This window comes from Simochromis diagramma, unplaced genomic scaffold (assembly GCF_900408965.1).
Source record: "Simochromis diagramma unplaced genomic scaffold, fSimDia1.1 OVJJ01000205.1, whole genome shotgun sequence".
NCBI classification, from domain to species: domain Eukaryota; kingdom Metazoa; phylum Chordata; class Actinopteri; order Cichliformes; family Cichlidae; genus Simochromis; species Simochromis diagramma.
The window spans coordinates 8,178,378-8,203,732 of NW_024386782.1; the positions used below are offsets into that span (position 1 = coordinate 8,178,378).

The window sequence follows — 25,355 nt, forward strand, 5'->3', positions numbered from 1 at the left end:
CACCCTCGTCTGTTCCTACATTAATGTTTTTAAAAATATATATACTTTATATATCTGAAACTCCTCCTACACATTGTCACTCAAAATGCACTGGTACTGCCACGCAAGATCATTTTTAATGTAAAATATGAATATGAGGAGTTAAGCTCTAAAAGAGGTTTAAAGCAGTAAGTTCCTGGAATATGCTCATTCAAGTTAGATTACAAGACTAATACCATCCTTACAGCCATGTGTGGAAGAAAGTTTATACAGGACTCCATGCAGTCCTGTGAAAACACTAAGTATGTCATTATTGCTTACGCAGCATTTAAGAGGGTAAGATGCTCAGATCTCAGATTCTGCAGTCAAATGTGAGTCCATCTGTCTAACAGCTAAGGCTTGGGTCATGCAAGAGAACTTTTCTGAAGAAATTATTTAAAATGTCATTCTCATTTCTGAGCTGTCTTAACCGGGTTGAAGATGTTATGACTAAGACTGATTCTGTGTGATATCTTACACCATATATATGGCTTTGTTTTTGTTGTTTTTTTTAATCTGTGCAGTATTGTGGTGCAAAATCAATATAAATCCTTCTATGGGAGAGTATTACTTGGTTTTAAACTCTTTAAACAACTTTAAGGAAACCTACCCAACAAAATCACAACAGGAAGAAAATAAAACATATAAAATATTTTTAAAAAGGGGAAAAAAACACGACTTTTCTGACAGCAGCGTCAATCAGAGAAAATGCAAAAAACTTCAAGCCATGACAAAAAAATCCTCCCAATTGAAAGCAATGAAGCAGAAAATTACAAAAAAGGGCCCAGATGTGCAGCTTTGCTTATTTCTTATATAACCTCAGATAGTCTGTCATTGTCTGCAGATGCCAGTGAATAGCATGAGAGTAACAGTTACTTGTAACAAAGGCTTTAATGCTTCTCCTTTTGTTAAAACCGCTGGTCTAATCAGTGAATTAAGTAAAATGATGACCTCTGGGCTATTCTATTCCCCACAGAGGCTACTACATTGACTACAGCAGAGACAAAAAGGAGGTGAAGAGGAGAGAGTGGAAGAGACACGAGTTTCACTATGACAACGTCTGCTGGGCTCTGCTCACTCTGTTCACTGTTTCAACTGGAGAGGGGTGGCCTCAGTATGTCTCCTTGCGTGTTTATAGGCTTTAAGCTCAGTTTTTCTCAGCACAAAATTGCTTTCTATAACTTATATGTGCTATAAATGAATCAACCACAGGTAATATGATTTTTTTTTAAATGTAGGGTCCTCCAGCACTCTACAGATGTTACAGAGGAGAACATGGGGCCGAGTCGGGGGAACCGGATGGAGATGTCAGTTTTCTATGTGGTCTATTTTGTGGTCTTCCCGTTCTTCTTCGTCAACATCTTTGTGGCTCTTATCATCATCACTTTCCAAGAGCAGGGTGACAAGATGATTCAGGAGTGCAGTCTGGAGAAGAATGAGGTACGGAGCTGTGACAGCGTTTCACACAAATTCAAGTAATTAGGCATCATCTTTTCACACATAATGCTCATTTTCTCTCCATCAGAGGGCTTGCATTGACTTTGCCATCAGCGCCAAGCCGATGACCCGCTACATGCCCCAGAACAGACAGACCTTCCAGTACAGACTGTGGCACTTTGTGGCGTCGCCCTCGTTTGAGTACACTGTGCTCGTCATGATCGCCCTCAACACTGTTGTTCTCATGATGAAGGTAAGTGGTTCATTCAGTAAATGTGGAACAGTATCACAAATCATTTTAGATTGATTTCCCGAAGGCCCAGAGAAACACTGGTTTAATTTCATGCCAGATTTTTTTAAAAATCAACTTGCAGAGTATTGAAACTCAACTGTAAACTCTAAGTAGCCTCAGTGAGAAGTGACTTTAAACCTGTGCCACCAAATCAGTCCTTACCCAGGAGACATGGACTCCAAAAGACCTCTAAAGGTGTCCTGTGTGTAGATCACTTTTTTCTTTTTCCTAAAAGATGCCACAGATGCTCAAGCAGACTGGAATCCACAAGCCAAGTCAGCACTCTTTGTCACTTTATGCAAAAAACATGAGACTGGTCAGATGAGGCCAACTTCTTCGTTTGCTTCATACTCCAGCTTTCACATTCATGCACCCATTGTAGCGCTTTTACAGTGAAGGATCAGCACATGCACTTTCTATCATAGCCCAGCTGGCTAAGGTTTTCAGCATTTTTTGCTGTAGCTGCTTTTCTATGGACTCCACTGCCTCACAGGTTTACCAGTAGTCCTTCATTTTTACCTCACTAGATACAAACTGCTGCATAGCGGGAACAGACGAGATCTGGTATTTTGACGGGACGCTGATACTCGTTTCTTGCTGTCACAGTTTTGGCCGTGTTGCTCATATATCACAGCCTTCCTTGTTTATTTTTTGTTCTGTTTTTTTGTGTTGTGGCTGATTGGTTGTACACAGTGTGTAAGTTTGAAGATTTATACCTAAAAGCAGGAACTGGGTGTTTTTTTTGCTACAGCGGAAATTTGATGGCTGACTATGAGAGAAAACCTTAGAAGGTTTGCAGTAGACATAAGAGAAGATTTACTTTGTATGGTATTCAGTAAATTGCCTTCATTTAATTTCAATTAATTAATAAACAATCGCTTTACAATTGCTTTGGTCAAAGCAGATAGCAGATTACCACAGTCACAGTAGTTTACATGGAAGATGCTGAGGTGTCTGCAAATACTTGCAAAGTACTCACAGAGTGGTCGTGAAACTGCAGAAAGCACGATGCAAACATTCGATTTCAAAGTAAAAGTTGCACCTTTGGAAATGTATTGGTTGCAGCGGTAAGCCACAACTTTCACTCTGAAGTTTCACTAAAGCTCAGTAGTTGATGAGTGTTTGCAGACAAGTCGACGTCTTCCATACAAACTATAAACTACCAAATAAATCTCAGGGAAGTTTTAGGTGCAGCAACCACTCCCCAACCAGCTGAGGATTACACATTTTTTCCTGGCAGCCAGAAGTTGCTAGGGGGTTGCCGGCCGGTCTCTGTTTAACAGAAAATGGTTGCCGTAGTCCCCCATGCTTTATTTATCTAGTTATAGCCAAATCAAGATATTTAACGAGTTTCTGAGATTGTCTAACTCTTAAAATGATTAAAATCAATGTCTGAGTTTTCCTGAAGTTCAAAATCCTGTAATTACAAAGTTTTGTCTTATTTTTGTTTTTGCTTTTGTTGTGTTTTTTTTTTTTTTAATTGACATTTTGGAATCACTATACAATACCATCAACTTCAGCAATTTGTCACTACATATATTTTTCTTTTTTTTCTATATTTAAACAACTAAAATATCCATACAAAAAGAACGAAAGAAGAAGAAGAAAAAAAAAGAAAAGAAAAAGAAGCAAAACAGTTTTTGTTGTGTTTTAATTGAACTTCAGTAGAAACCTTCAATTTCCATTGATCTGTCTTATTTTTTTTACTGTTAGGTGCCTTTGTTCAGTTTGTTTTGTTGTCTTTTCTCTTCCTTGCGCTCTTCAATCAATGGAAAGGTTGAATTACACAATAAAAGAAAAGAAAAACGTTTTTAAAACAATACAGTTCAGTACTTTTCATGCTCACGTTCATGTCTTGTGTATATGTGAGCTGTGTTTTGAAGCTTGCCTTGTCACAAGAGAAGGTTTTGGAGCCACCGAATCATAAACACAAAGATAATGTAACTGTCAATACGTGTGTGTAAACACAATTTCTATTCATATGGATTGTCCGTCCGTTTTAATTCTTTGTATAACGTGCTGAAATTAAACTTAGAGAGGCAGCTGCAAATCCATCATTATGACCTTTAAAATTATGCTCGTCATGCTCACCAAAATGTCACCAATAATTTACTAATTATGGTAATAACTGATTGATTGAATGTCAGTTTGACCTTTTGGCCTGTTTTCTTTGTTCTTGCAGTACCACTCAGCCCCGGCAGCTTACGATACAGTCCTGAAACACCTAAACACGGCCTTCACTGTCCTCTTCTCCATGGAGTGCATACTGAAGATCATGGCGTTTGGTTTTGTGGTGAGCAGAACAAAAGACTTTAGATCACATTTAGTTGAATTTCTCCATGTGCGATGGAATTAACCGAAGCGTTTCCTTTTTCCTGCAGAACTACTTTCGAGATACTTGGAATATTTTTGATTTTATCACTGTCCTTGGCAGCATCACAGAGATAATTGTGGATTTACAGGTAAGCCCCTGCCAAGACACCATTCGTTTTCACACTGTTGTGACCCTAAAATAAAAAGACAAGAGCATACTTTCTTTCCAAGCTTCCTGGTGTGTTACCCTTCCTCCAGACACAACTTAAGTCATGTTGTGATGAAATTCGCCATCTGTGTTTTACATCCTGTCTCTCCCTTCTGTCGCCACTCTCTGTCTCTCTCTCCTTCTCTCTCTCGGTCACCCTCTCTCCAACCACGTCTGTCCCAGTCGGTGAACACCATCAACATGAGTTTCCTGAAGCTTTTCCGAACTGCCAGGTTGATCAAGCTGTTGAGGCAGGGTTACACCATCCGTATTCTGCTGTGGACCTTCGTACAATCCTTTAAGGTTTTCCCACTACCTTTGTTTTTTATTATTTTAAAGATGTATCTAATATGCTGTAAGATATTATAACAAATTACAAGAAGTTTTGATAAACTGTATTTCCTGTTTCTTCTCCACCAGGCTCTCCCTTATGTCTGTCTTCTTATTGCCATGCTTTTCTTCATATATGCCATAATTGGAATGCAGGTAATATTTTCGATAATTAAACTACATCACAAATATCATAACAAACTCGTAGCTCTCACTTAAGGTCTGCTTGTTACTATTTATTCCTCCAACCCAACAGTTTTTATCGATAAAAAGAAGGATTCTCCTTAATTTAGCATCATTTCTGTACATATTTTTTCCTGGTATATCCGTGCCCTATCAGTGGGGCCACAGCTTGAAAACATCATGGTCATGTACAGTATAGAATAATCAAAAAGCACGCACATCATATTCAGGATATTTATTTAGTACTTACTCGTGTCTGCACTGTTATTTGTATGAGCTAGTTTGATTTTAACGGTTTCTGTACATCCATTAGTTACTTTAAGCCATTTGTTATACTATGCTTAGTTCTGCCTGAGGTTTCTTCCTGTTAAAAGGGAGTTTCTCCTTCCCATTGTTGCCAGTTGCTTGCTCAAATGGTGTAGTTTGATTGTTGGGTTTCCTCTCTGTTATGGTAAGGGCTCTACCTAATAATATAAAGCCTCTTGAGCCAAATATTATTGTGATTTGGTGCTATATAAATACAGTTGAATTGAATTGAATTCAAGTATTTGCTCACATTTTTGTTTGGCCTGTTCATGCTGTTGGGCCACATTGAGAAAAATAAAAAGATGTATTTATGTGCCAAAATTGGTAATTTATGCCAATCTTTAGCAGTAGTTAGTACCTTAGGATATACATGAAGTGTTGTAAAACTAAAGGATAGGATGCTTTAGTAAAGTGTGTTGCATAAAGTCTAGAAACTGGTCATTATAGTCTATTGCTAGATGGTTGTCAGGCAGTGTAAGTTTGATTGTTGGTGCTATATAAATACAATTAAGGGCATAGTAATATACATGTGGATCAAAATTAGATGCTATTGTCATGACATGTAAATGACAAGAGACTTTCATAAGGTGATATAGGTGCGTAAATGCTTAAAAAATAGGTAATTGGAGATCATTTATCCCAATTTCAGGAGTGGGACCACACCTCATACACGCTCCTTCCGATTCTCTGTCTATATATGTCTATATCCCCAAACCACAGCCTCAATTCATGCTCACGCCGTCTGCCATTATCTACTTCAAATGCTGTCAAGTCTGTAACAGGATATGGTCCCAACTAGTGAATTTTTGCTTGTTGCTACAGTACGTGGTTGTTAGGGCTCATGATGACATCATACTTTCTCATATAGATAAAAACAATCAGGAGTCTAAGATGTACTTGTTTGCCAAGTTTGGTTTCTCATCTCCAGATGGTCTAAGAGGAGTTCGTGGACAAACAAACAAACAAACGCACAGACAGAGATTTTGTGTATTATAGTGTGATTTACTGATTTAGTCCTATTGTTAAAGTTTGTTTCTTGGTCCCACCTCTTAGGATTGTTTTAGTGTGTTATGTGGATATTTTTAATGTTTGAACTCTAGAAGATTAGCAGCTGCTATGGGAGAAGCTAGCAGCTGTCCGGGAAAAACTATGAATTAACGAAGCCAGCTGTTTTCTGCAGGTGTTTGGAAACATCAAGCTGAATGACGAGAGTCACATCAACCAGCACAACAATTTTAAGACATTTTTCAGCGCACTCATGCTCCTGTTCAGGTGAGCTCAAAACTACATTTAGGCAGTGCTGCTGTTCTGAGTAAAGCTCCTTTGTTGGTGTTTGGTGTTAATCATCTATGAATGTGTTATCGGTCAGATGTCAGCTGGATATTTGTTTGTGTTAACACCACCAGGAGTGCTACAGGGGAGTCCTGGCAGGAGATCATGCTGTCCTGTCTGTCAGGGCAGGAGTGTGAACCAGACCCCTCCATCGCCCCCCTCACTATGTCTCCGGACCACGAGGGCGGCTGTGGGACCGACTTTGCTTACTGCTACTTTGTGTCCTTCATCTTCTTCAGCTCATTCTTGGTCAGGACCAACAAAAATTTGCCTTTTCAGGTGTGTTGCAGTCTGCTGTGCCTTTCCTCTTAGGTTCTTGCCCTTGTGTTTTTTAAGATGCTGAACCTGTTTGTGGCTGTGATTATGGATAACTTTGAATACCTGACACGAGATTCCTCAATCCTGGGTCCCCATCACCTGGATGAGTTTGTCCGAATCTGGGGGGAATATGATCGACTGGCGTGGTGAGGCTCGCTCTTTTATCAGTTTGTGATTTGAAGCAGACCTGATCAACATTTAGGTACTGTATTTATCCAGCAGAGGGCAGCCAAAGAGCATAAATGTGAATGCTTTGATCTTTGAGCGTAAGGAACACAAGCTGCTTTTCATCAAGTCCACAGTGGCATTTAGTTTCATCATTCTAACTACTTTCAGAAGAAAAGTCTGCTCTGTTTGCATCTTCTGTCTGCACATCCCCTCACTTCTCGTTTTTGCTTTCCCTCTGAAGCGGCCGCATCCACTACACAGCCATGTATGAGATGTTAACACACATGTCACCACCCCTGGGCTTGGGTAAAAAATGTCCTGCTAAGATCGCCTATAAGGTATGAAAACATTTTATTTAACACAGAAAGGCCAGATAAAATGAAAAGTGAGAGTTTGGTTATATAAAATAAATATAACACACAACAGAAAGGGCAAGGCAGCTAGTAATTTTGTTCAGTTATTCAATTTAAAAAATGTAGAGAAAGCAAATGATTGGTCTTTGTGAAGTTAAAGAAGTCAGTGGTTATGTGCATATGTGTGGCTGCTGTGTGTTTTTATGTGATTTAAAAGGTCGCTGGAGGTATTGGTTTACGGTCTAACATAGAAACTTTCCCTCCTTTGTCTTTGTCTCTGGCAGAGGTTGGTGTTGATGAACATGCCCGTGGATGAGGACATGACCGTCCACTTCACCTCAACTCTGATGTCACTCATCCGCACAGCTCTGGATATCAAAATAGCTCGGGGTTAGGGTTGTGATTGCTTTAGTTATCATCTATCTGCGTTTCTTTTGTTTTGCTGAGCAGTTAATGTCTTCAGATTTCACATTTTGTTCCATCAACAGTGCATCATTAAAAAAAATGGTTAAAGGTGAGTGTTTGTCTCAGGTGGTGAGGACCGTATCGCTCTGGATACTGAGCTGCAAAAGGAGATCAGTATTATTTGGCCTTATCTGCCCCAGAAGACATTGGACCTACTGGTACCTATCAACAAAGGTCTGGCTCTAACTAAGAAGGTGATTCTCACTGTAATGCTGAGAGATGAGCAGTGACAACTAATGGAGTGCTCCTGCTCTCACAGATACTGACATGACGGTCGGGAAGATCTACGCTTCGATGATGATAATGGATTACTTCAAACAGAACAAAGCCAAGAAGCTCAGGCAGCAGCTGGAGGCTCAGGTCTGCTCAGCACGTCACTATGAACTCTGTGACACCTTCTTTTTTGAAACTTTAGTTTTTTATAAATTTACTTTTTTTTGCACCCAGTTTGTTCAGGAGGTAGAGTAAGCCATCTCACCTGACCTTTAAAGGGGACCTATTATATATCCAGTTCCTGATTGCTTTAAGTTTAGGTTTCTTTTGTTATTTACCATTCCTTAAAAAAATTCTTGACCATATTAATGATATCTCCTATCACCGATGTCCTACAGAGCCAAAAATGAAGTGTTCAGAGCAGCTCTGTGTCCGAGCTTTTCCCTCATAGCCAGTACTTGCTCTTTGGCCATGTTAAAGACAGGATGTTTCTAATTTCAGACATACTGTGCAAATACAAAACCTTAGTTCTACATATATGTTTAATATGCACAATAAAAGACACATCCTGGTCTAAAATTAGTCCAAGAGTCCTCACAGTGTTAATGGAGGCCAAGTTAATGACATCTAGAGTAAGCATCTGATTAGACACCATATTTCTAAGATTTTTAGCACCATAAAATAACTTCAGTCTTAGGTGATTAAGAGATTAAAGAGCGATTTAAGAGAGAGGGAAGCATGTATTTTGTAAACAGAAATGGTCCCAGCATGGAAACCTGTGGAACTCCATAATTAACCTGAGAGTGTGAGGAAGACTCACAATTTACATGAACAAATTGGAGTCTATTAGATATGATTCAGACCACTGCAGCGCAGTACCTTTAATACTTATAGCATGCTCTAATCTCTATAATAAAATATTATGGCCAACAGTATTAAACGGGATAACAGGATAAGCCACTGTCAGAGAACATAAGAAGATCATTTGTAACCTTCACTTAAGTGACGTCTGTACTGTGATAAAGTCTGAAAGCTGACTGAAACTCTTCAAATAAAACATTGCTCTGCAGATGATCATTTAGCTGTTTTACAATTGATCTTTGAAGAGTTTTTCAGATAAAAGAAAGGTTGGAGGTTGGCCTATAATTAGCTAAATTAACACAAAGTTGTCACGAAGACGTCTTCAGACTTTTCTGTATTTGTCTCATTTCAGAAGAGTAGCTTGATGTTCAAGCGTCTGGATGCTTCTGCTCTCCCCGAGGACATTCTGTCTAACCAGCCACTGCCAATGATGCCGCACAGTGCTGGTTCAGCCCTGTGAGTCTGCAAATGCTTGCAAAAGTCTGTACTTATGTGTGATTCTGAATGCCTTTGCTTACTGTTTTTCTCCATCTTGACACAGGACCAGGGGAGGCTTTGTGGCTTTGAGCCCCATTTCACCTCAGGAGCTGTTTTTGGAGCCCATGAGCTCTGACGTTGATACCAGTCAACAGAATCTGGTAAGACAAAGGACCAATATAATTGTAAAACATAAAACATTATCCCCATGGCAGGCTTTTTGGCAATGCTCTGACCTTTTAATTTATGTAGTTTTTGACTCAGAGTAATTTGCACTTGAAAGCAGAGCTTTTCTGCTGCTTTGATCTTATGAATAAATGTTACCGTAGCATCAGTGTGCTGCTTAGCTTTAATATGCCAGAGCAAATAAACAAAAGCAAATACTTTATTGCATATATTTTATTTTTTACTTTTAACTCCAGAGGTGTCATCGAAAAATTCAGCGACTCCAGCCATCAAAAATCAAAAAATCATACCTGATTTAAATGTGATCTCCCTCTTAACATCATGTCTTTGTGCACCTCTGGATCACTTCCAGGACAACTGCTTTTTAAAAATCTCTCCCTCAAACTCCTTTTTCAAACTCCAAACTTGCTTAGCAAGGAAACATCATCTTCTGTGTCAAATTGGCTGTCTTTTATTCGAGGATCAACAGAGCATAAGAGCTGGGAAACCAGCTGCGAACCAGCAACCAAACAGCAGCTTTCAGTGGAAGAAATCACAATTCCACCAGAACCATGTTTGTTGAACATTCATGGAGGTTTGCACCATGAATTCATCCCCCAGTGAATGAATTCACTGTCTCAGACTGGCAGCGCTGCTCACTGGCATCACCTTGAAGGTGGGATCAGCAAAATTTGAATAAAGGTGTGTTTTTGTTTTGTTTATTTTAATTTTTATGAGCAGTTTCGCAGAGTGGCTCTGATGGCACGGCATGCTGTTCTCCAACACGAGATAACTTGAAATTGCAGCTTTTCTTTTGTGCACTTCCTATTTTGTAACCTCTTCAGGATCCTGACCATCAGTTTGGGAATCACTGTCCTCACAGCAAAGAGTTTTACATAAAAATGTAATAAAGCAAAGTGTTTGTTTAGGTGTAACGCCACAAAGATTGTATAAACATGTGATGACTGATGCCGTTTTCTCAGTGCCTTGCAGGGCACCGCATCGCTGCTCTCTGTGCGCCTGTGTTTTATTCCTGTGGAAGTTGGAGTCAGAGCAAAGGGAGATTGTCAAACTGTAGATGTCTGCTGTGTCTCTACTGTCTGGTTTTAATGGTCTCTACTGCTTGTCAGTTGAATGATATAAAGTTGATCTGGAATACTTAATTTGCAGAGGAATGCGTTTGGCCCTTAGACAGGCGTTGTCTGGCTCTGTTTGTATAGCCATTAACACCTAAACATGCATGACTGAATGCACTTCCAAGCTGAAAAAGTCCATCTTTCGATGTGAGCTGATATCTTTGTTGTCTGTTTTTCTTTTTCTTCACTCCTTGCTCCTCTTTTACGACCGCACTCTGTTTCTGCTCCTCCTTGAAGTCAGTTTTCCTGTTGCAAGTTCTCCTTCTGTTTTTGGCTGGAATGGCTTTTGACTGGATGGCGATGGAGATGGCTCTGATAGATAGTACTTTTGTCAGTGATGAAATGGCTTGTCTGCCCCTCCTCTCACCTAAACAAGATGTCCATACGCAGCGGGAGTCCTGGCAGGGATGAGCCTGATTGGTGCTCTGTATTTCCTTGCGCTTCCTCTCTTGTTTCTGTACACACCTAGGTGGGCGAGTGCAGTAGGGGGATTGAAGCCCCACTGGAGCTTCCACTAGGGAGGGGCCTGTGTGTGCGGGCCTCTTCCATGCCTCGTCTGGCTGTAGAGTCGCAGGTACACACATCTCCCATGACACGGCTTCTGGGCTGGATCTCGAGGACGTCAGGGGCTGCATGGGCTCTTATGCCAAAGTCTGTCGTTCCTTAAGTGCACGTGATGCTGAGAAGTTCAGATCAGTAGAGTTTTGTTTCGACATTTGTTACTTTGGGAGGCTGAATAAGGTCCAATGAGTTGCTAGAACGGGCTGTGATCTTCGAATGCTGTTGCCTCATCTTGTTATGACCATTACTTTCAACCACAGAGTAAAGGAAAGACTAAACCTCTCAAATCTTTTAGGCTGCACTGCACTTTTGCACTGGCTAAAGCATGAAATATCATTTTTATTGTTTGGATCAAATAATCTGGTGGTAACAGAAGTATGCTTACTTATTTCCTTGTGTTTGTGCCCTGTTTTTCTATGTTTGTTGTGTGTGTTTTTAACTTCAAGCAGGCAGAGGTTTCTAGTGGCTCCATGAAGCGATCAGTCTCCACTGTTGCAGATCAATGTGTGAATGGACTTTGGCAAGAGGAGAAAAGCCCCGAGCGAGTCTATCGACCTCGTCACAAGAGCTATAAGGCTGCTGGTTAGTCCTGCTCGCCTGCTGTTAGGCAACTGTGTTCATAGATAATGAAGAGCTGAATTGAATGTAGTCCTATGACATTTATATCTTTATTTTCCTTTTCTTCTTTTTCTTTTTTGCTCCCTTGTATTTTTGCATTTCCTGTTGCACTCTTTCCTGAATGTCCCTTTAGTTTCTCGCTCTGAGCGTGGCGACAGGGAGCGCGGTCGCTCTAAGGAACGCTGCCACCTCCTGTCTCCAGACACGTCTCGTTGTAATTCAGAGGAAAGAAGCTTGCAGCCCTCACGATCCTCGAGCGTAGAACGAGCAGATCCCCAAGATAAACAGGTAGGTATACCTATTTAACTAATCATTAACACAAATATCCAATCAGCCCATCACATGGCAGCCATACAATCCATTTAGGCATGTAGACATGATCAAGATAATCTGCAGAGGTTTAAACCGAGCATCAGAATGAGGACTTTGAAGGTAGTATGGCTGTTGGTGCCAGATAAGCCGGCCAGAGTATTTCAGTAACTGCTGATCTACTATAATTTTCCATTTACAGACTTGAAAAAGATAAAATATCCAGTGAGTGGCAGTTCACTAAAAGAAAATTCCTTGTTGATGTTAGATGTCAGACGAGAATATCTAGACTGCTTTGAGCTGATAGAAAAGCCACAATAACCCAAATAACCACTTCTTACAACCAACATATACAGAAAAGCATCTCTGAACCTTGAAGCAGAAGACAGCAGCAGAAGACTGCACCAGGCACCCCTCCTATGAACTAACAACAGGAAACTGAGGCTACAATTCTCACAGGCTCACCAAAATTGAAGAAGATTGGAAAAATGTTGCCTGGTTTATTGAGTCTCAGTTTCTGCTGTAACATTTGGATGGTTGGGTAAGAATCAACATGAATGCACAGATCAGTTGGGCCCATTAGTACCATCTGAGCATCATTTAAAAATCACATCTTACCTGAGTATTTCTGATGACCATGTCCATCCCTTTATGGTCAGAGTCTATTCATTCATATACAATTTAACTTAACAATTCAGAGACCCGTGCAGTGGGGTTCACCATCATGTACAGTGGATACCCAAATACTGATAAGAAGAGAAGAACACATCAGAAAAATCACCTGCTGTTTTCAGAAGACAGTTAATGGTCTTCTGAAAACAGCAGAAGACCATTTCCACCACTCATGTAAATCAAGAGAGCAGGCCACACATTCAAAATGGGCAGAAAAAAGTAAAACATAATAAGTTGTCTTTAAAATGTTGTTATTGGCGATTGTTGATTAATTTATTCTTTACTTTCGCTTTCAGGGCAACAGCTCAGACAGTCCGATGCCATCCACATCTGAGTCCAGCACTCCCAGTGGTCGACGACCTCTATCGCAAACTCCAACCCGCTCTCGCCCTCACATCTCCTACTCCCCCCTCGTGTGTCGCACACAAGCCTCCATCGGTGAAGATGAGGATGAACCGGGCAGCCCTGAGACCATGAGGCGGAGCAAGCCCACACGGAAGAGCCAAGAGGGAGTCCCAGGGGAGAGGCAAAGCGAGGCCACCCGGCGCACATCCCCACCTCGACGCTACCCTTCTGAGCCCTTCCTGGCTTTGCAAGAGGACGACCACAGCCCAGACCCCTCTGGTCCCATGGAAACGTTGACCTTCGAGGCGGCCGTGGCCTGCAGCCTGGGACGCTCAAACACCATCAGCACGGCCCGTCCACGCTCGCGGACTGGCTGGCAAGTCCCCAACGGACACTTTCGAAAGCGTCTGGCACAGACAACCTCAGTCGCTAGTTGTGACCCTCTAAGCGACACAGAGGAGGATGACAGGTGCTAGGGACAGGAGGCGCAACATGAACGGAGGAAACAGAATGCCAGAGAGATGTCACAGGACGCTGTATGACCGCATCCAGAGCGAAGGTTAATGCGACTCTTTCTGCATCAGTGCTTCAAGGCCGCGAGCCCGCTGGATGTTTGGTAAAAAAAAATCCAAAATGACGAAGAACAATACTTCCTGAAACTGTAGTTGCCAATTCACACAGAACACTGACAATAAATAAGGTCTATTTCCTGACTTGTACTTGATGATAGAGAGTAATAATATGTCACAAAAAAACAAATGGATGGGTCAAATTATGTCATTTGTGTCAATAGGTATTTTCATTTTCTGGAGATGTTGCTCAATGATTCAGTGTTGCTCTAAACAGTATTTATCTGTGGGGTGTGTGAATATGTAACTACATTTTCTTATAAATCTATTGTTTTGTAAATACATTGTGATCATTACACCATCCCCATATATAAATTAGACCAGATCGACACAACAAGCCATCATGAGGAGGCGATCTGATACTTACCAGACAATGTGGATACTAATAAGTAACACTCAATGATGCTGGATTTTTTTTACAGTATGAATGAATGTGAGGAGGGAAAACTGCCTGATTTTCCCCCATCGTTTTTTTTCTTTTTGCTATTGAACATAATAAGTTGTGAGAAATGAATACAGTTATAGAATAACATAGAATATGATGCTTATTTGTTATTTCACCATGCAGTGTTGTAAAGCCATGCCACCACCGAACCTCAGATATTTGCAGACTTTTAATTATCCTTTGGAGATGGTATTAAACTTTTATTTTTACCAGTCCAAAAAAAATCCTTTAAATGAGAATTTTTCCCAACCATAATTAAACAGGATGTTTAATTGTTTGCCATGAATACAAAATATTTTCATCTAGTTTCGGTTTTGTTCTGTTTTTTTTAAAACTGTGAATATTATACGAACCATATATGAACACTGCAGACACACCACGATGCATTTTGCTTCAAATCTCCACATTGCTCTATTACTTACAAATAATGTACAGAGAAATTATGCTGTTTGTATTATGTAGAGAGAGAGAGAGAAAAAATGAAAACAGTGTCAGCTGATGAGCTTTAAACGTAAAGGAATCCTTGGAAAATACTCATTTTAAGGTTTGTGTATTTGTTTTATTTGCCTGATGAAGGCCAATTCTGTGAAACTCACTTAACCAAAAACTTGGAGTTCCTGGAATGCAAATACTTTGTGGGTTTTTATGTGTAAAATAGTTGTATATACAAATAAAGGTGTTCACAAGTTGCCATTGTTACTGTTTATCTTTTTATTTCTCATTTAGGAGGCCAAGTGAGACATCAGAAAGCTTTGTGACATCTTGAGCACTGCAATTAAAAACCAGTCCGAGTGCAACTGGAAACTGTCAGTCTGTACATTTAATTCAAGTACATATTTTGCAAGGAAAACGGCAAACAAGCACAGAAGTTTATTGAAACGTGCAAACATACATGGAAATACAGATATGATTCATCAAGTATATCCACTATTCCGCACATGCCTAGCCTTGTTTCTCTAACTTTGTGTCCAAACTGCTCAACCCGAGCTGTCCCTCTGACGTACTCATTTCTAATTTTGTCCATCCTGCTCACTCTCAGTGAAAATCTGAGCATTTTCAGCTCAGCCTGCTGTCTTCTTCTAAACCTACACAATAGCAGTTCTCACTACCATCTTGTAAAACTTGGCTTTTACTCTTGCTGCTGTTCATCTGTTAGAAATCACCCTTGACACTTGTCTCCACCTGCTCCACACTGCCTCCACTCTCTTCTCCACCTCTTGCGCACTGTCCATTGCTTTGGATGGCTGACCCCAGGTATTTAAACTCTTCCACCTACACTACCTCTACTCCTTGAGAGCTTGAAAAGAAGGCAATTGGACTTTTGTAAGTTTTTGAAGCCATTTCGCCTCTCATCCAAGAGGCTTCAGATGGTTGAGAGTTCCAGGCTGTAAACCCCCAGTGTGGGCTGCCGCATTGGAGATGGTCCCAAGAGTCACTAACAAACTATTTATCTTTTGAATTGCCACCTAAGCTAAGGAGTGAAAAAAAGGAGTCACTGGGGCCAACAGATAAAACCCCTGTAAGACACTGGCCCACCTCAACAGGATGAGACTCAGGTGTACACCTGCTTTTAAAGGAGAAAGGACACTCTTTAGAGGGTGTCACTGTTCACATTTTTGGACAGAGAGAAGTAAAGGAGGCCAACTATGCCCAGTGTGAATGACCATCCTTGCCATAGATGGTGGCTGATCAACTGCCAGCCACCTACAATGTAGTCCTAAGATCCCTTCCAGCGCCCATTGACACTTTGCCTCAGATGACCTCAATAGCTCACGTGATGGCTGGGTGGTGCAATTTCTCACAGAGGCTTTATCAGCTGGCCCTGGCATTTATAAAATGGCCCGTGACTAAGGGTGTAAATACCCTGTAATTGAGTGGAATTTCAATGTATATTATTTGAAATTACAAAAGAAAATCATATTAATATACAAATGCTTGAAGGTAGGAACACTAGAGTAAGGTAGTAACAAGTCAGGCTTTTACAGGAAACAAATAATTAAACTGTAAGTGCAGTAGTGCATATGTAGATTTAAGAACTGCATAATTTCCTGGTAAATTAGCAGAAAAACAAACACTATTTCCCCATTTTGGACCATAAGTACTTAACTCAAAGGTATGCTGTACTTTTGTGTATTACAGGCAAACTTGCCCAACTTCTGAGTATTTTACAGGAAAGGAGAGACATATTATCCTGTAAGAAAGAGTAAGTAAAAAATGTAAACTGAATTATAGAAAACCCATCATTCACATTGAACATAATGAATATTAAATGATGATGTAAAAAAACAAAACGATGCAAAAAGATAACATTAATCCATTTCATATTAAAGCCCACTCCCTGAGAAGTACAGCGTACCTACAATGTAAGACTGAGAAATATTGTTTCTCTACAAGATTAACAAACTATTTAAAATTAGTTATGCTGTACTTCAGTTATTACTTACTTAACTGTGTCTCCTTTCCTGTAAAATACCTGGAAGTTGGGGAAATTGAAACCACTCCATAATATGGTCTGAATCCCAAAAAGTACAACATATTTATAATGAAAGATGGAGAAAATATTGTCTTTCTGCTAAATTGCCAGGAAATTACACAGTACTTAAAATGATTTATGCACAATTTAAATTATAATTATTTCTGAGTATCCTGTAACACCAACCCAACTTGTTAACCCCTTATTATAGTGTATCTACCATTAAATATTTGTAGGTAAATATAATTGCAAAAAGGGTCATTTCAAATCAAATACACTGGAATTCCATTTGATTACAGGGGAATAACATTCTTAGTCGCAGGCCGTATTATAAAGTGTTACCCGGGTTTATTGCCTTGGACTCTCCACCAATATCCTTTGCCAATATCCAAAGACAAACTTTGAAAGACCTTTGAAAAGCCCGATGATCTATTGTTCAAGACTGCTTTAAAAATTAGAAGGAGGTCTGGGATTCTTGGAAGCAAAATATAAAGAAATAACGGGTAACTCAAGACTTTTGCACAGTACTGTTTGAGCTAGCAAAAGCTAGCCTCACCCCCAAAATTGATTTTCTCTTTGGTGCATTGATTATTTTTCTCTCTGAGTCACTATGAAATGTAATAATGGGGTCTCCTGTGTATATATTATAAAGTCAGTGTTTGCAAAGAGAGAGTCTGGTGAAAGAGAGGCTGTAAAGAGGTCAGAGAGTGAAAGAAGGGTTTGAATAGGTGCACTCAGTTTATTAGAAGCACCAGTCCAAACACTGCGGAAAATATTACTGCTAAAGTTATATCCTTACAAAAACTTACTTCAGGGAAAGTTAAGAAATATTATCAGGAAAAGTTTCTCTGTAGTTCTTCCACAAATCTGTTACTTAGTCCCAAATGACTAAATGTCATGTGAGACATTTAATCATGTGCACACGTGAGATATAATCATTTAAAATGCAACTAACAAATGAAAAAAACAAACAAACAAAACCCCCTTCTGGATAACAAACAACTTGTTAACACCTTACATGTGGAAAAAGGTGCACCCAGATGTATCAGTAATGTTCCCAACCCCTCCCCTAACTATTTGACATATTACCTAATTTCAGCTTCAGATGAGGTTTAAATAGCCAGAGACGAGAGGGCTGTAAGACAGCTAAAAAGTCATGAACTAAACATATATAGGCATTGTGCTCTAAAATCTACATTATGTATTTAAAAAAAGTATAATGTAAAAAATATATAATGCACATGCATGCACCAAAACTGGAAATTAGATTTTTTGCAATGAATTACAGTGTTAGCTGTGTGGAAAGTGAAACCATTAGCTTCTAAGCAGGACTTTAAATGTAATTATCTGCTCAAAAAAAGGTTATTTATATACTTGTAATACTCTATAAGTATTCCTTCATATTAATATAGTCTTTTTTTGTAGCGATTAGATATTTAGAAATACTTTTTAATAGTTATTTATTTTTTTGGCTCTATTTTTCTTTGGCTTTATGTCCAATCAGCATGCAGAACTACAACCTACGTCATATGAAACGGACTGATAACATATCCTTTGGCTGAAGAAAGAGCTAGCAAGGAAGCAAACTGTTAAATAATACTCACGAAGTTAAAGGGCGGAAATGTCTGTACATTCAGACACCCAGACAGCTGAGTGACTCGGCCAAAGTTACAGCTGAAGTAGATATTTTGCAGAGACTGCGAGTCTTACACAGGAATGAGCGATACTTATAGAGGAAGTCGCCCAATTGGCTAGCGAAATAGTAGCTAGCTCAGTTGCTAGCTGTCGTTAGCGAGGGGAGTTCTTTGTTTTGTTTTTCAGGTGGAGGTCCAACTAAACATGAAGAGTGACTATTAGTATTTAACTTTTACTTAGGAGTTTTATACGGATAAGCATGTAAAGAGTGCCCACAGCGGTAGTTAGCTGAACAGTAACTAAACAGTTTGTGGTGTAGAAAGTAAACAGCCAAGGGGGGCAACTTTAGCAGCAAATATCTTGTTTGTTGGCGTGGGTCAGGAAAGGACACGACGACATGGGTAACTGTCTCAAGTCTCCTACAGCAGACGACATTTCTTTGCTCCACGAATCCCAGTCAGACAGGGCTAGTTTCGGTGACGGGACAGACCCGGACCTGGAGCCGCCTCCGCCCTACCAGGTGAGTACAACCAGCTGCTGCTGCTGCTGAGTCTCAACTTTCAGGTGTTTTAATCCAAAAGGGCCGGGGGGAGGGGAGCGGAGCATGCCCGACACATGAGTAACATCATAGTTTGTGAGGTTAATGTCAGTTAAGAACATACATGCTAACATTCAGTAGGTGGTGATAACAAAGGATAACTCAGTTTCATATCTGTGGCCCTTTGAGAAGTAATCATACATTTAGTATGTGTTAACAAAAGGCATTTATCAAAAGTTGTCAAACCAGACAGCTGCTGCATTATTCACCATATCCCAGCACAGAGCCTAATCTAGTCTGACCACTTTCTTCAGGCACACAGTTAGCTTATAGGGGGAAGCACATGTTTTGGTTTCATATTGTTGTTTTCCTGTTTGTGCTACCAGGAGCAGGCTCACATGCCCATGTACCATCCTACACCCAGCCAGGCTCGTCTGGTCACCCAGCTGACAGAAGAGGAACAGATCCGCATAGCTCAGCGCATTGGCCTGATCCAGCACCTCCCTAAGGGCGTTTATGATGGAGGGCAAGACGGCTCAGAGAAGAAGATCAGAGAGTGAGCATTTTACATTTCTGAAATATGATGAGCTTACAACAAGCAGGGGTGCTGGCCACAGGGTTGCGTTTTTTTAACCTAAGAACTGAATAGACATTTTGGCACTCAGGCTGGTTGCTTCTCAGGAGTACATCGTAACAACGTTGTTTAGGAGTTTGGCTGTTTCACAGTGTGTCACACTATTGTTATTATTAACGCAGGAGTATGTCCTTATAATAGAAAATTATTCTGTCAGAAATGTGTATATATATATTATAGGTTAGATATAATAAAACATAAACAATAAACTTAAAAATCTGAGGGTATGAAGTAAACTCTGTTTAGGTCAGATGTGATGTTGCAGCTGTTTTCAAACAAAAGCAAAATCTGGCTCATTAGCTTGAAAACAAACTGCATTTGTACTTATTCTTTCAACTTTTGTGGCACAAATTACTCTGTCATCTGTTAAAACATCTGTTAGCCTTAAGTAACATGTTTCCTTTAACTCAGCTGGTTCCCTGTTGTGTCCAACATAGTAACAGTGACCAGAAATGAAGCAAAACCACAGTCCGTTTTCAAAACTGAAAAACTTCCTCTTTTGGTCCCAGGTTTTTTAGAGCATCTCTGGTCTCTTTAGTTTATCCCCCATCTGTCTCTTTACTGCTGTTAAACCCAGTGACAGAGCTCCTAAGTAGCTGTTAACAGACTGCTATTATACCTCGCTGGCTAGACAGCATTGGAATTTTAGAAATGAGCTATGTTTCAAAAATTAAAAAGCGAGTTAAGAAGTGTTAGTATTAATTGTTGTGTACATTAGTTTTTGCTTCATGTGATTGGGAATGTGTGTAAGGAAGCTGCACAGTTAGAAGTTTTGATGTTGTGTCAAGCGTTCAAAGTGCAGATGTTTTGAAACACTGCTGCGAAGTGTGTTTCAAAACACCCAGGGCACATGGCTACGGCTAGTTGAAGTTTCGGTGTGTTTAACCCCAGTTTTGACAGGTGGCTTACCTGCCGTTTCCAGGTTTGATTGACATTGTGTAGAACAAACCTGATGACACCACATACACCCAGAAAACCTATAACTTTTTATAGGATTGGAAAAACAAAGGAATCTACAGACAGTTGTGGGATCTTTTTGACAGTTGGGTTGGTGAAACCCACAGAGTACACACAACACAACTGCTGATGCCACTGTAGAGGTCAAAAGATAACTGTTGTTGCAAAAAGACATGATTCACTAGTATTTTGGCAGGAAGTTGTGTTGTATAGCCACACATTTATATCATGGCAAAAAAAAATACCAACACTATGTATACTCATAACAAAAGTGCCGCGTGAATGGATTTTTTTGGAGAGGTAACATATAAAAACAGAAGTTGATTCAGCCTGAAAGCAACCAAAAAACCAAATTTTTGAATAAAAATCTTTTCATAGGGCAAATATAGATGTTGTTACTTGATCCTTTTCTCTTATTCATCTTCGTCAGCAAAATGAGCAACATTCACTCCAATGTAGACAAAACATCTTCGACAAAGATTATTGGCCTATACTTAACCTACCCATCACAAGAGAAAAAAATTAGGCTATTCAAAAAAACATAAATGGCTCAGAAAACCTTTAAAATTGAGCACACTTTAATTGAACAAAATTAAACATTGGCCAAACAAATATTTTGTTTATTTTTTACAAGATGTAAGAAACTGTTAAACAGGTACCTTGTTAGTTAAATCACCTTTTAAATGTAATTTTGTGCCATTTATAAAATTGCAACACACACACACACTGTGTCAGCACTAGCAGCAGGAGTATCGGTTTCTTCCACGTTAGTGTCCACACCATGAGGTTACACGTCGCTTTTTACTGTTTAGCCATTCAAAACCAAAACCGATAGTTATTTATTAAGCAAATACGCTAAATTTTATATCCGTTTGAACCGACACACAGTACTTCTGGCAAGTCAGAAGTCTATCAAGCATAACATGAAGAATACAAGTAAGTATGAATAAATAAGTAAATGGGTAAATGTGGTTCGCCATTTTAATCAATTAATAATAATAATAATAATAATGATGTGCTTTGCTGTTTTTTTTTTCTGCATTTCTGTAAAATTATATATTTGAAAATTCTTGGATAATAACAGTTTTTATATCTTAACATTATAAATATTATTTTGGCTAAAGAGTTTGGTTATATTTATAGATTAACCATTACAGAAACATGAAAATAATTTTTGGTAATTACCAATACTGTTAATTTTGGGCAGCTGTGACATAAACCTTACACCAGGTATTGTTCTAATAAATAAGCATTATGGGTTTTTTTTCATAACTGCTGTTGTACATAAGTAAGCATAATGTGTTTAAGTGACTGGGCAAGGGTAGAAACATTTTAAATGTCTAGTGTCTCCATGGTGTACTGGTTAACATGTTGTTCTTACTCATGAAAGAGCCCCAGTTTGAAACCAGAGGAAGACACAAGCAGAGGGTCAAAAGCTAGTGCACTGCCTGTGCTGTTCCCAAGCATGGGTAAATGGGAGGTTTACATCAGGAAGGGCATCCGTTGTAAAATCTGTGCCAAATCAAACATGTGGATCCATCCACTGTGGTGACCCCTTTGGGGACAATAAGAGAGCAGTTGAACGTAGCTTTAAAAGGACTGAAAATGAGACTGAAATGAATTTAAAAACCAAACTGAAACGAACAAATCCAATCTGGAAACGTACCGTGGCTAAAATTAGTTGAAAACAAAGAGTCAAAGCGAAATAAAATAAAAACTAATTAGAAAATACGAAACTATTATAACCGACAATTGATTTCGGATACCTGTGGGAAGTCTTTTTTTTAGAACCTGTAATATAATGTTCGTGAGGGGCCGACACTGTTGCTGAACGTTATTCTTGTGTGTGGTGCATTGTGTGTTAAAAGCCATGTGGTTGTGTCCCGGCAGTGTACATGCAGTGCCAGCCAACCGAAACAAATAAAATGCTGGGACTTCTTTCCCTCCTGGGTCTCTGCTCTTTGTTGTGGTCAGGTTTTTTAGGGGGGGATAAACATTTTTGTCCCTGTAGTTTTCCCACTTCTTTGTGCATTCCCTCACATCCATCCCAATGGTTTCAGTAATCTCCCTCCAGGAGAGCATGCTTATGTTGGTGATTATTATTCCTTATACTAATGCTATGAATATTATTCTCTCACTGATACATTTAAAAACAGTGGTGAAAAAGTAGCGGGATACGCAGAGGATTATTTGACTGTATTGAACAGGCATGTGTAGTTCAATTTCTAGGGTGCAGATCAGGTTAATGCCTTAGATTTACCACTGAAGCATAAATCCCCAATTCAACGCAAAGTCTAAATCAACCTTTAGTTGTGTGGACATTTTTACGGGTTAATGATTAACTACTGACTATAAATTGGATCTGTAAAATCATAAGCTGTGTAATTGTTTTAGTTAGACTGATCAAACAAAGCAGATTGGAATGAGCGCTGGGTCTGTCTCGTCACAACTTCCAGTGACTTAGAGCTGAAAATTAGAGGGTATAAATGGAGAATATTTTGACATTTTATTATTAAACAGTCAATGATGAATTGATAACGTGTAACTGCGCTACATTAAAGCATGAATAATTTCAGGTTTAGGAGAACACTTCATGTAGAAAGTCTGAGAAGATTTCTGCTGTCATGTGTTTACGCTGGACTGTTTTATCTGTTTTCAGATGCGTGATCTGTATGCTGGACTTTGTTTATGGGGACCCCATCCGGTTCTTGCCATGTATGCACATCTACCACATGGACTGTATAGATGATTGGCTTATGAGATCCTTCACCTGCCCCTCCTGCATGGAGCCTGTGGATGCTGCCCTGCTCTCCACCTACGAGACCAACTGAATTTTCCATCCCTTCTTCCACCGAATCGATATATCAAACACGACCCCCTCCAGCTCCCAAAACCCAGCAGCTGCCCTCTTATAGAGCGAGAGGAGCTGAAAGAAAAAAAAAAAAATGAAAGTGTTGGCTTTTGTCTTGCACTTTAAAAGTTTCCAACTCACCTAACGTTGGCCTTTCATACCCCTGGTCTGATTCCAGATTGAGCTGGTCTTAAACATCTGTTACACAAGTCGGTAAAAGACAGGTGTCCCAGCGACCCTGCATGGTTGTGTTTCTGTGTTTCTGTCATGCCTAGGCACTCTCCAGCTTTGCCGCTAACAGCGAGCATGTGGCATTTGTGTCTAAAAGAGCTGTTTGGTGACTGCGTTTCCACTCGAGCGGGTCTCAGTGGCGTTCTCCCCATCGGCCTGCACCTTTATTCATCACTGATCACGACTTAAATGAATAATTTGGTAAACAAATTATTGATGAAAATGCTCGGATGATTTGCCAGATATGTGTTGGCAACAGTAAAGAAGACCTTTCAAACATATTGATCTGTTAAACACATTAAAGTAGCCCTACCCTTTGGATATGTGGGAATACACTGCTGACATTTACACTGTTGGTGTAGAGAAGAAGCCAAACACGATTACAAAAAGAAAACACTTTACAGAAGTCACCCAAAGTGTAAAAGTATACAGTGGTGTACTTTATTTATATCAAAACTACTTCATATGTGTCTTTAGCCGTTCCTCTAAAAATATATTTTGAATTCAAGGGAAAACAAAGTAGAGTTTTGTAATGTTTGACCAGACGATGTGTTGTAGCTGACGGCCAGTGTAAAGGGCTCATTTGTGCATGGGCAGGTGGATCAGTCAGTGGAAATTAGAAGCGCTTGCACACACTCTTCATCTGATCCAGAGATTTGCACTTTACTCCTAGGACATTATGTAAAACAGTATATTAATATATGTACATTATAACCTTGCACTATCAATACTTCATTCCTTTTATCTCCTGAGATGCAAAAGTTATATAGCTGATAAAGATGTTTTTAAAGCCGTCAGTAGTCACTTATCACATTGAAGTAATCCTAAACACGCATTTCATGAAATCTGTGATTCATGTCCACTTTTTTGTGCAATTTCTTTGATCTTTTTTTCTTTGTGTGTGTGTAATTGAAGGGACAGAGGCTTGCTCAGCTTTAAAGGAATGGTTTGACATTAAAGCTTCTTCAAATTCTTGTTGAGAAGAATTTTTAATTTCTCATAGATCTGTTAATGATTTCTTATTGGACTAATTTCCAGCTCCAAATGATTATTTGGGGGTTTTCTTTATAGAGTAACTTTGCAGGATTCTGATTGGCTGGCCCTTTAGAACAAAAGGTATTTACAGCACATGTTTGTGGCTTGTGTGGTCGCAGCTGCAGCCGTGCACGTGACTGTATTAAAAAATCTGCTCTCGCCGACTTCATACAGATCCAAGAGTAGAAAAAATGCACATATTCTTCATTAAATGAAGCTTTTCTCCATAGTTAATATGAACACCACCGATTTAAAAAGTGTGTCTGTGACAGAAAGTAAGAGATAAACATTTTAAATACAGAGGGAGAACGTTCTAACCTGGATCTCACCGAAGTCCAAACCCACACCAGCATGTTCACCATCATCATTTTTTTCCATCTGAAGATGAACAAACAAGATTTGAGTTGTTTCATGATTTAATTTTATTGTGGTTTTTGTGCTCTGTAGACGGAGCCGGGTGAGCTGTTCCCACGCTTTATGCTAAGCTAATTGCATTCCCTAATCCAGCTTCATCCCTAACAGAGATAACCTTTGTCTCTAAGCAAATAATGTTGAACTGTTCCTTTAATAAAGAAGCATTGTGTGGCATAGCTGGTTAATTCTGAATCTACATGAATACAGTTTTAAATTCTACGCAAATATTGATCACGTTTCTTTTTTGTTTTGTTGCGCATTATTGTCTTTATTTCTGTAGTAGACGTTACATTTATTGCTTTGCTTTTTACTTGTGCTGTTTTGGTGGTGTCGGTGTCTCTTTCACATTTTCTGTTATGTGTGTAAAACCCATCTTGTATTGAAGTATCCAGCTGTTTGTTACTGTTGTTCCAGTCTGGTCGTGCAAACCTGT

The 25,355-nt window shown here is 39.5% G+C and overlaps 2 protein-coding genes across 10 annotated transcripts in view; both read left to right on the forward strand.

Moving 5' to 3' along the window:
- cacna1eb (calcium channel, voltage-dependent, R type, alpha 1E subunit b) overlaps positions 1 to 14,843 on the forward strand; it is a 69,973-nt gene extending 55,130 nt beyond the window's left edge. For 6 of the 9 annotated variants that reach the window (XM_040020709.1, XM_040020673.1, XM_040020691.1 and 3 more), the window contains 20 exons: positions 995 to 1,132; positions 1,257 to 1,458; positions 1,544 to 1,708; positions 3,930 to 4,040; positions 4,129 to 4,209; positions 4,452 to 4,571; positions 4,689 to 4,754; positions 6,268 to 6,359; positions 6,494 to 6,668; positions 6,756 to 6,883; positions 7,147 to 7,243; positions 7,543 to 7,648; positions 7,790 to 7,897; positions 7,983 to 8,083; positions 9,150 to 9,253; positions 9,339 to 9,435; positions 11,045 to 11,149; positions 11,583 to 11,718; positions 11,888 to 12,042; positions 13,032 to 14,843. In XM_040020709.1, coding sequence (XP_039876643.1) covers positions 995 to 1,132; positions 1,257 to 1,458; positions 1,544 to 1,708; positions 3,930 to 4,040; positions 4,129 to 4,209; positions 4,452 to 4,571; positions 4,689 to 4,754; positions 6,268 to 6,359; positions 6,494 to 6,668; positions 6,756 to 6,883; positions 7,147 to 7,243; positions 7,543 to 7,648; positions 7,790 to 7,897; positions 7,983 to 8,083; positions 9,150 to 9,253; positions 9,339 to 9,435; positions 11,045 to 11,149; positions 11,583 to 11,718; positions 11,888 to 12,042; positions 13,032 to 13,556 — 2,812 coding nt within the window. In that variant the 3' untranslated portion in view covers positions 13,557 to 14,843. The remainder of the gene's footprint in view (positions 1 to 994; positions 1,133 to 1,256; positions 1,459 to 1,543; positions 1,709 to 3,929; positions 4,041 to 4,128; positions 4,210 to 4,451; positions 4,572 to 4,688; positions 4,755 to 6,267; positions 6,360 to 6,493; positions 6,669 to 6,755; positions 6,884 to 7,146; positions 7,244 to 7,542; positions 7,649 to 7,789; positions 7,898 to 7,982; positions 8,084 to 9,149; positions 9,254 to 9,338; positions 9,436 to 11,044; positions 11,150 to 11,582; positions 11,719 to 11,887; positions 12,043 to 13,031) is intronic. The other 3 variants (XM_040020681.1, XM_040020734.1, XM_040020726.1) reach the window with 3 other exon arrangements.
- A 3,312-nt stretch (positions 14,844 to 18,155) lies between these two features.
- Positions 18,156 to 24,448, forward strand: LOC120726853 (RING finger protein 11-like). Its single transcript, XM_040020841.1, has 3 exons — positions 18,156 to 18,782; positions 19,187 to 19,356; positions 23,051 to 24,448. Exons 1-3 carry the CDS (start codon positions 18,660 to 18,662, stop codon positions 23,220 to 23,222), a joined length of 465 nt encoding a protein of 154 aa, XP_039876775.1. The 5' UTR covers positions 18,156 to 18,659; the 3' UTR covers positions 23,223 to 24,448.
- Positions 24,449 to 25,355: the final 907 nt, after the last annotated feature.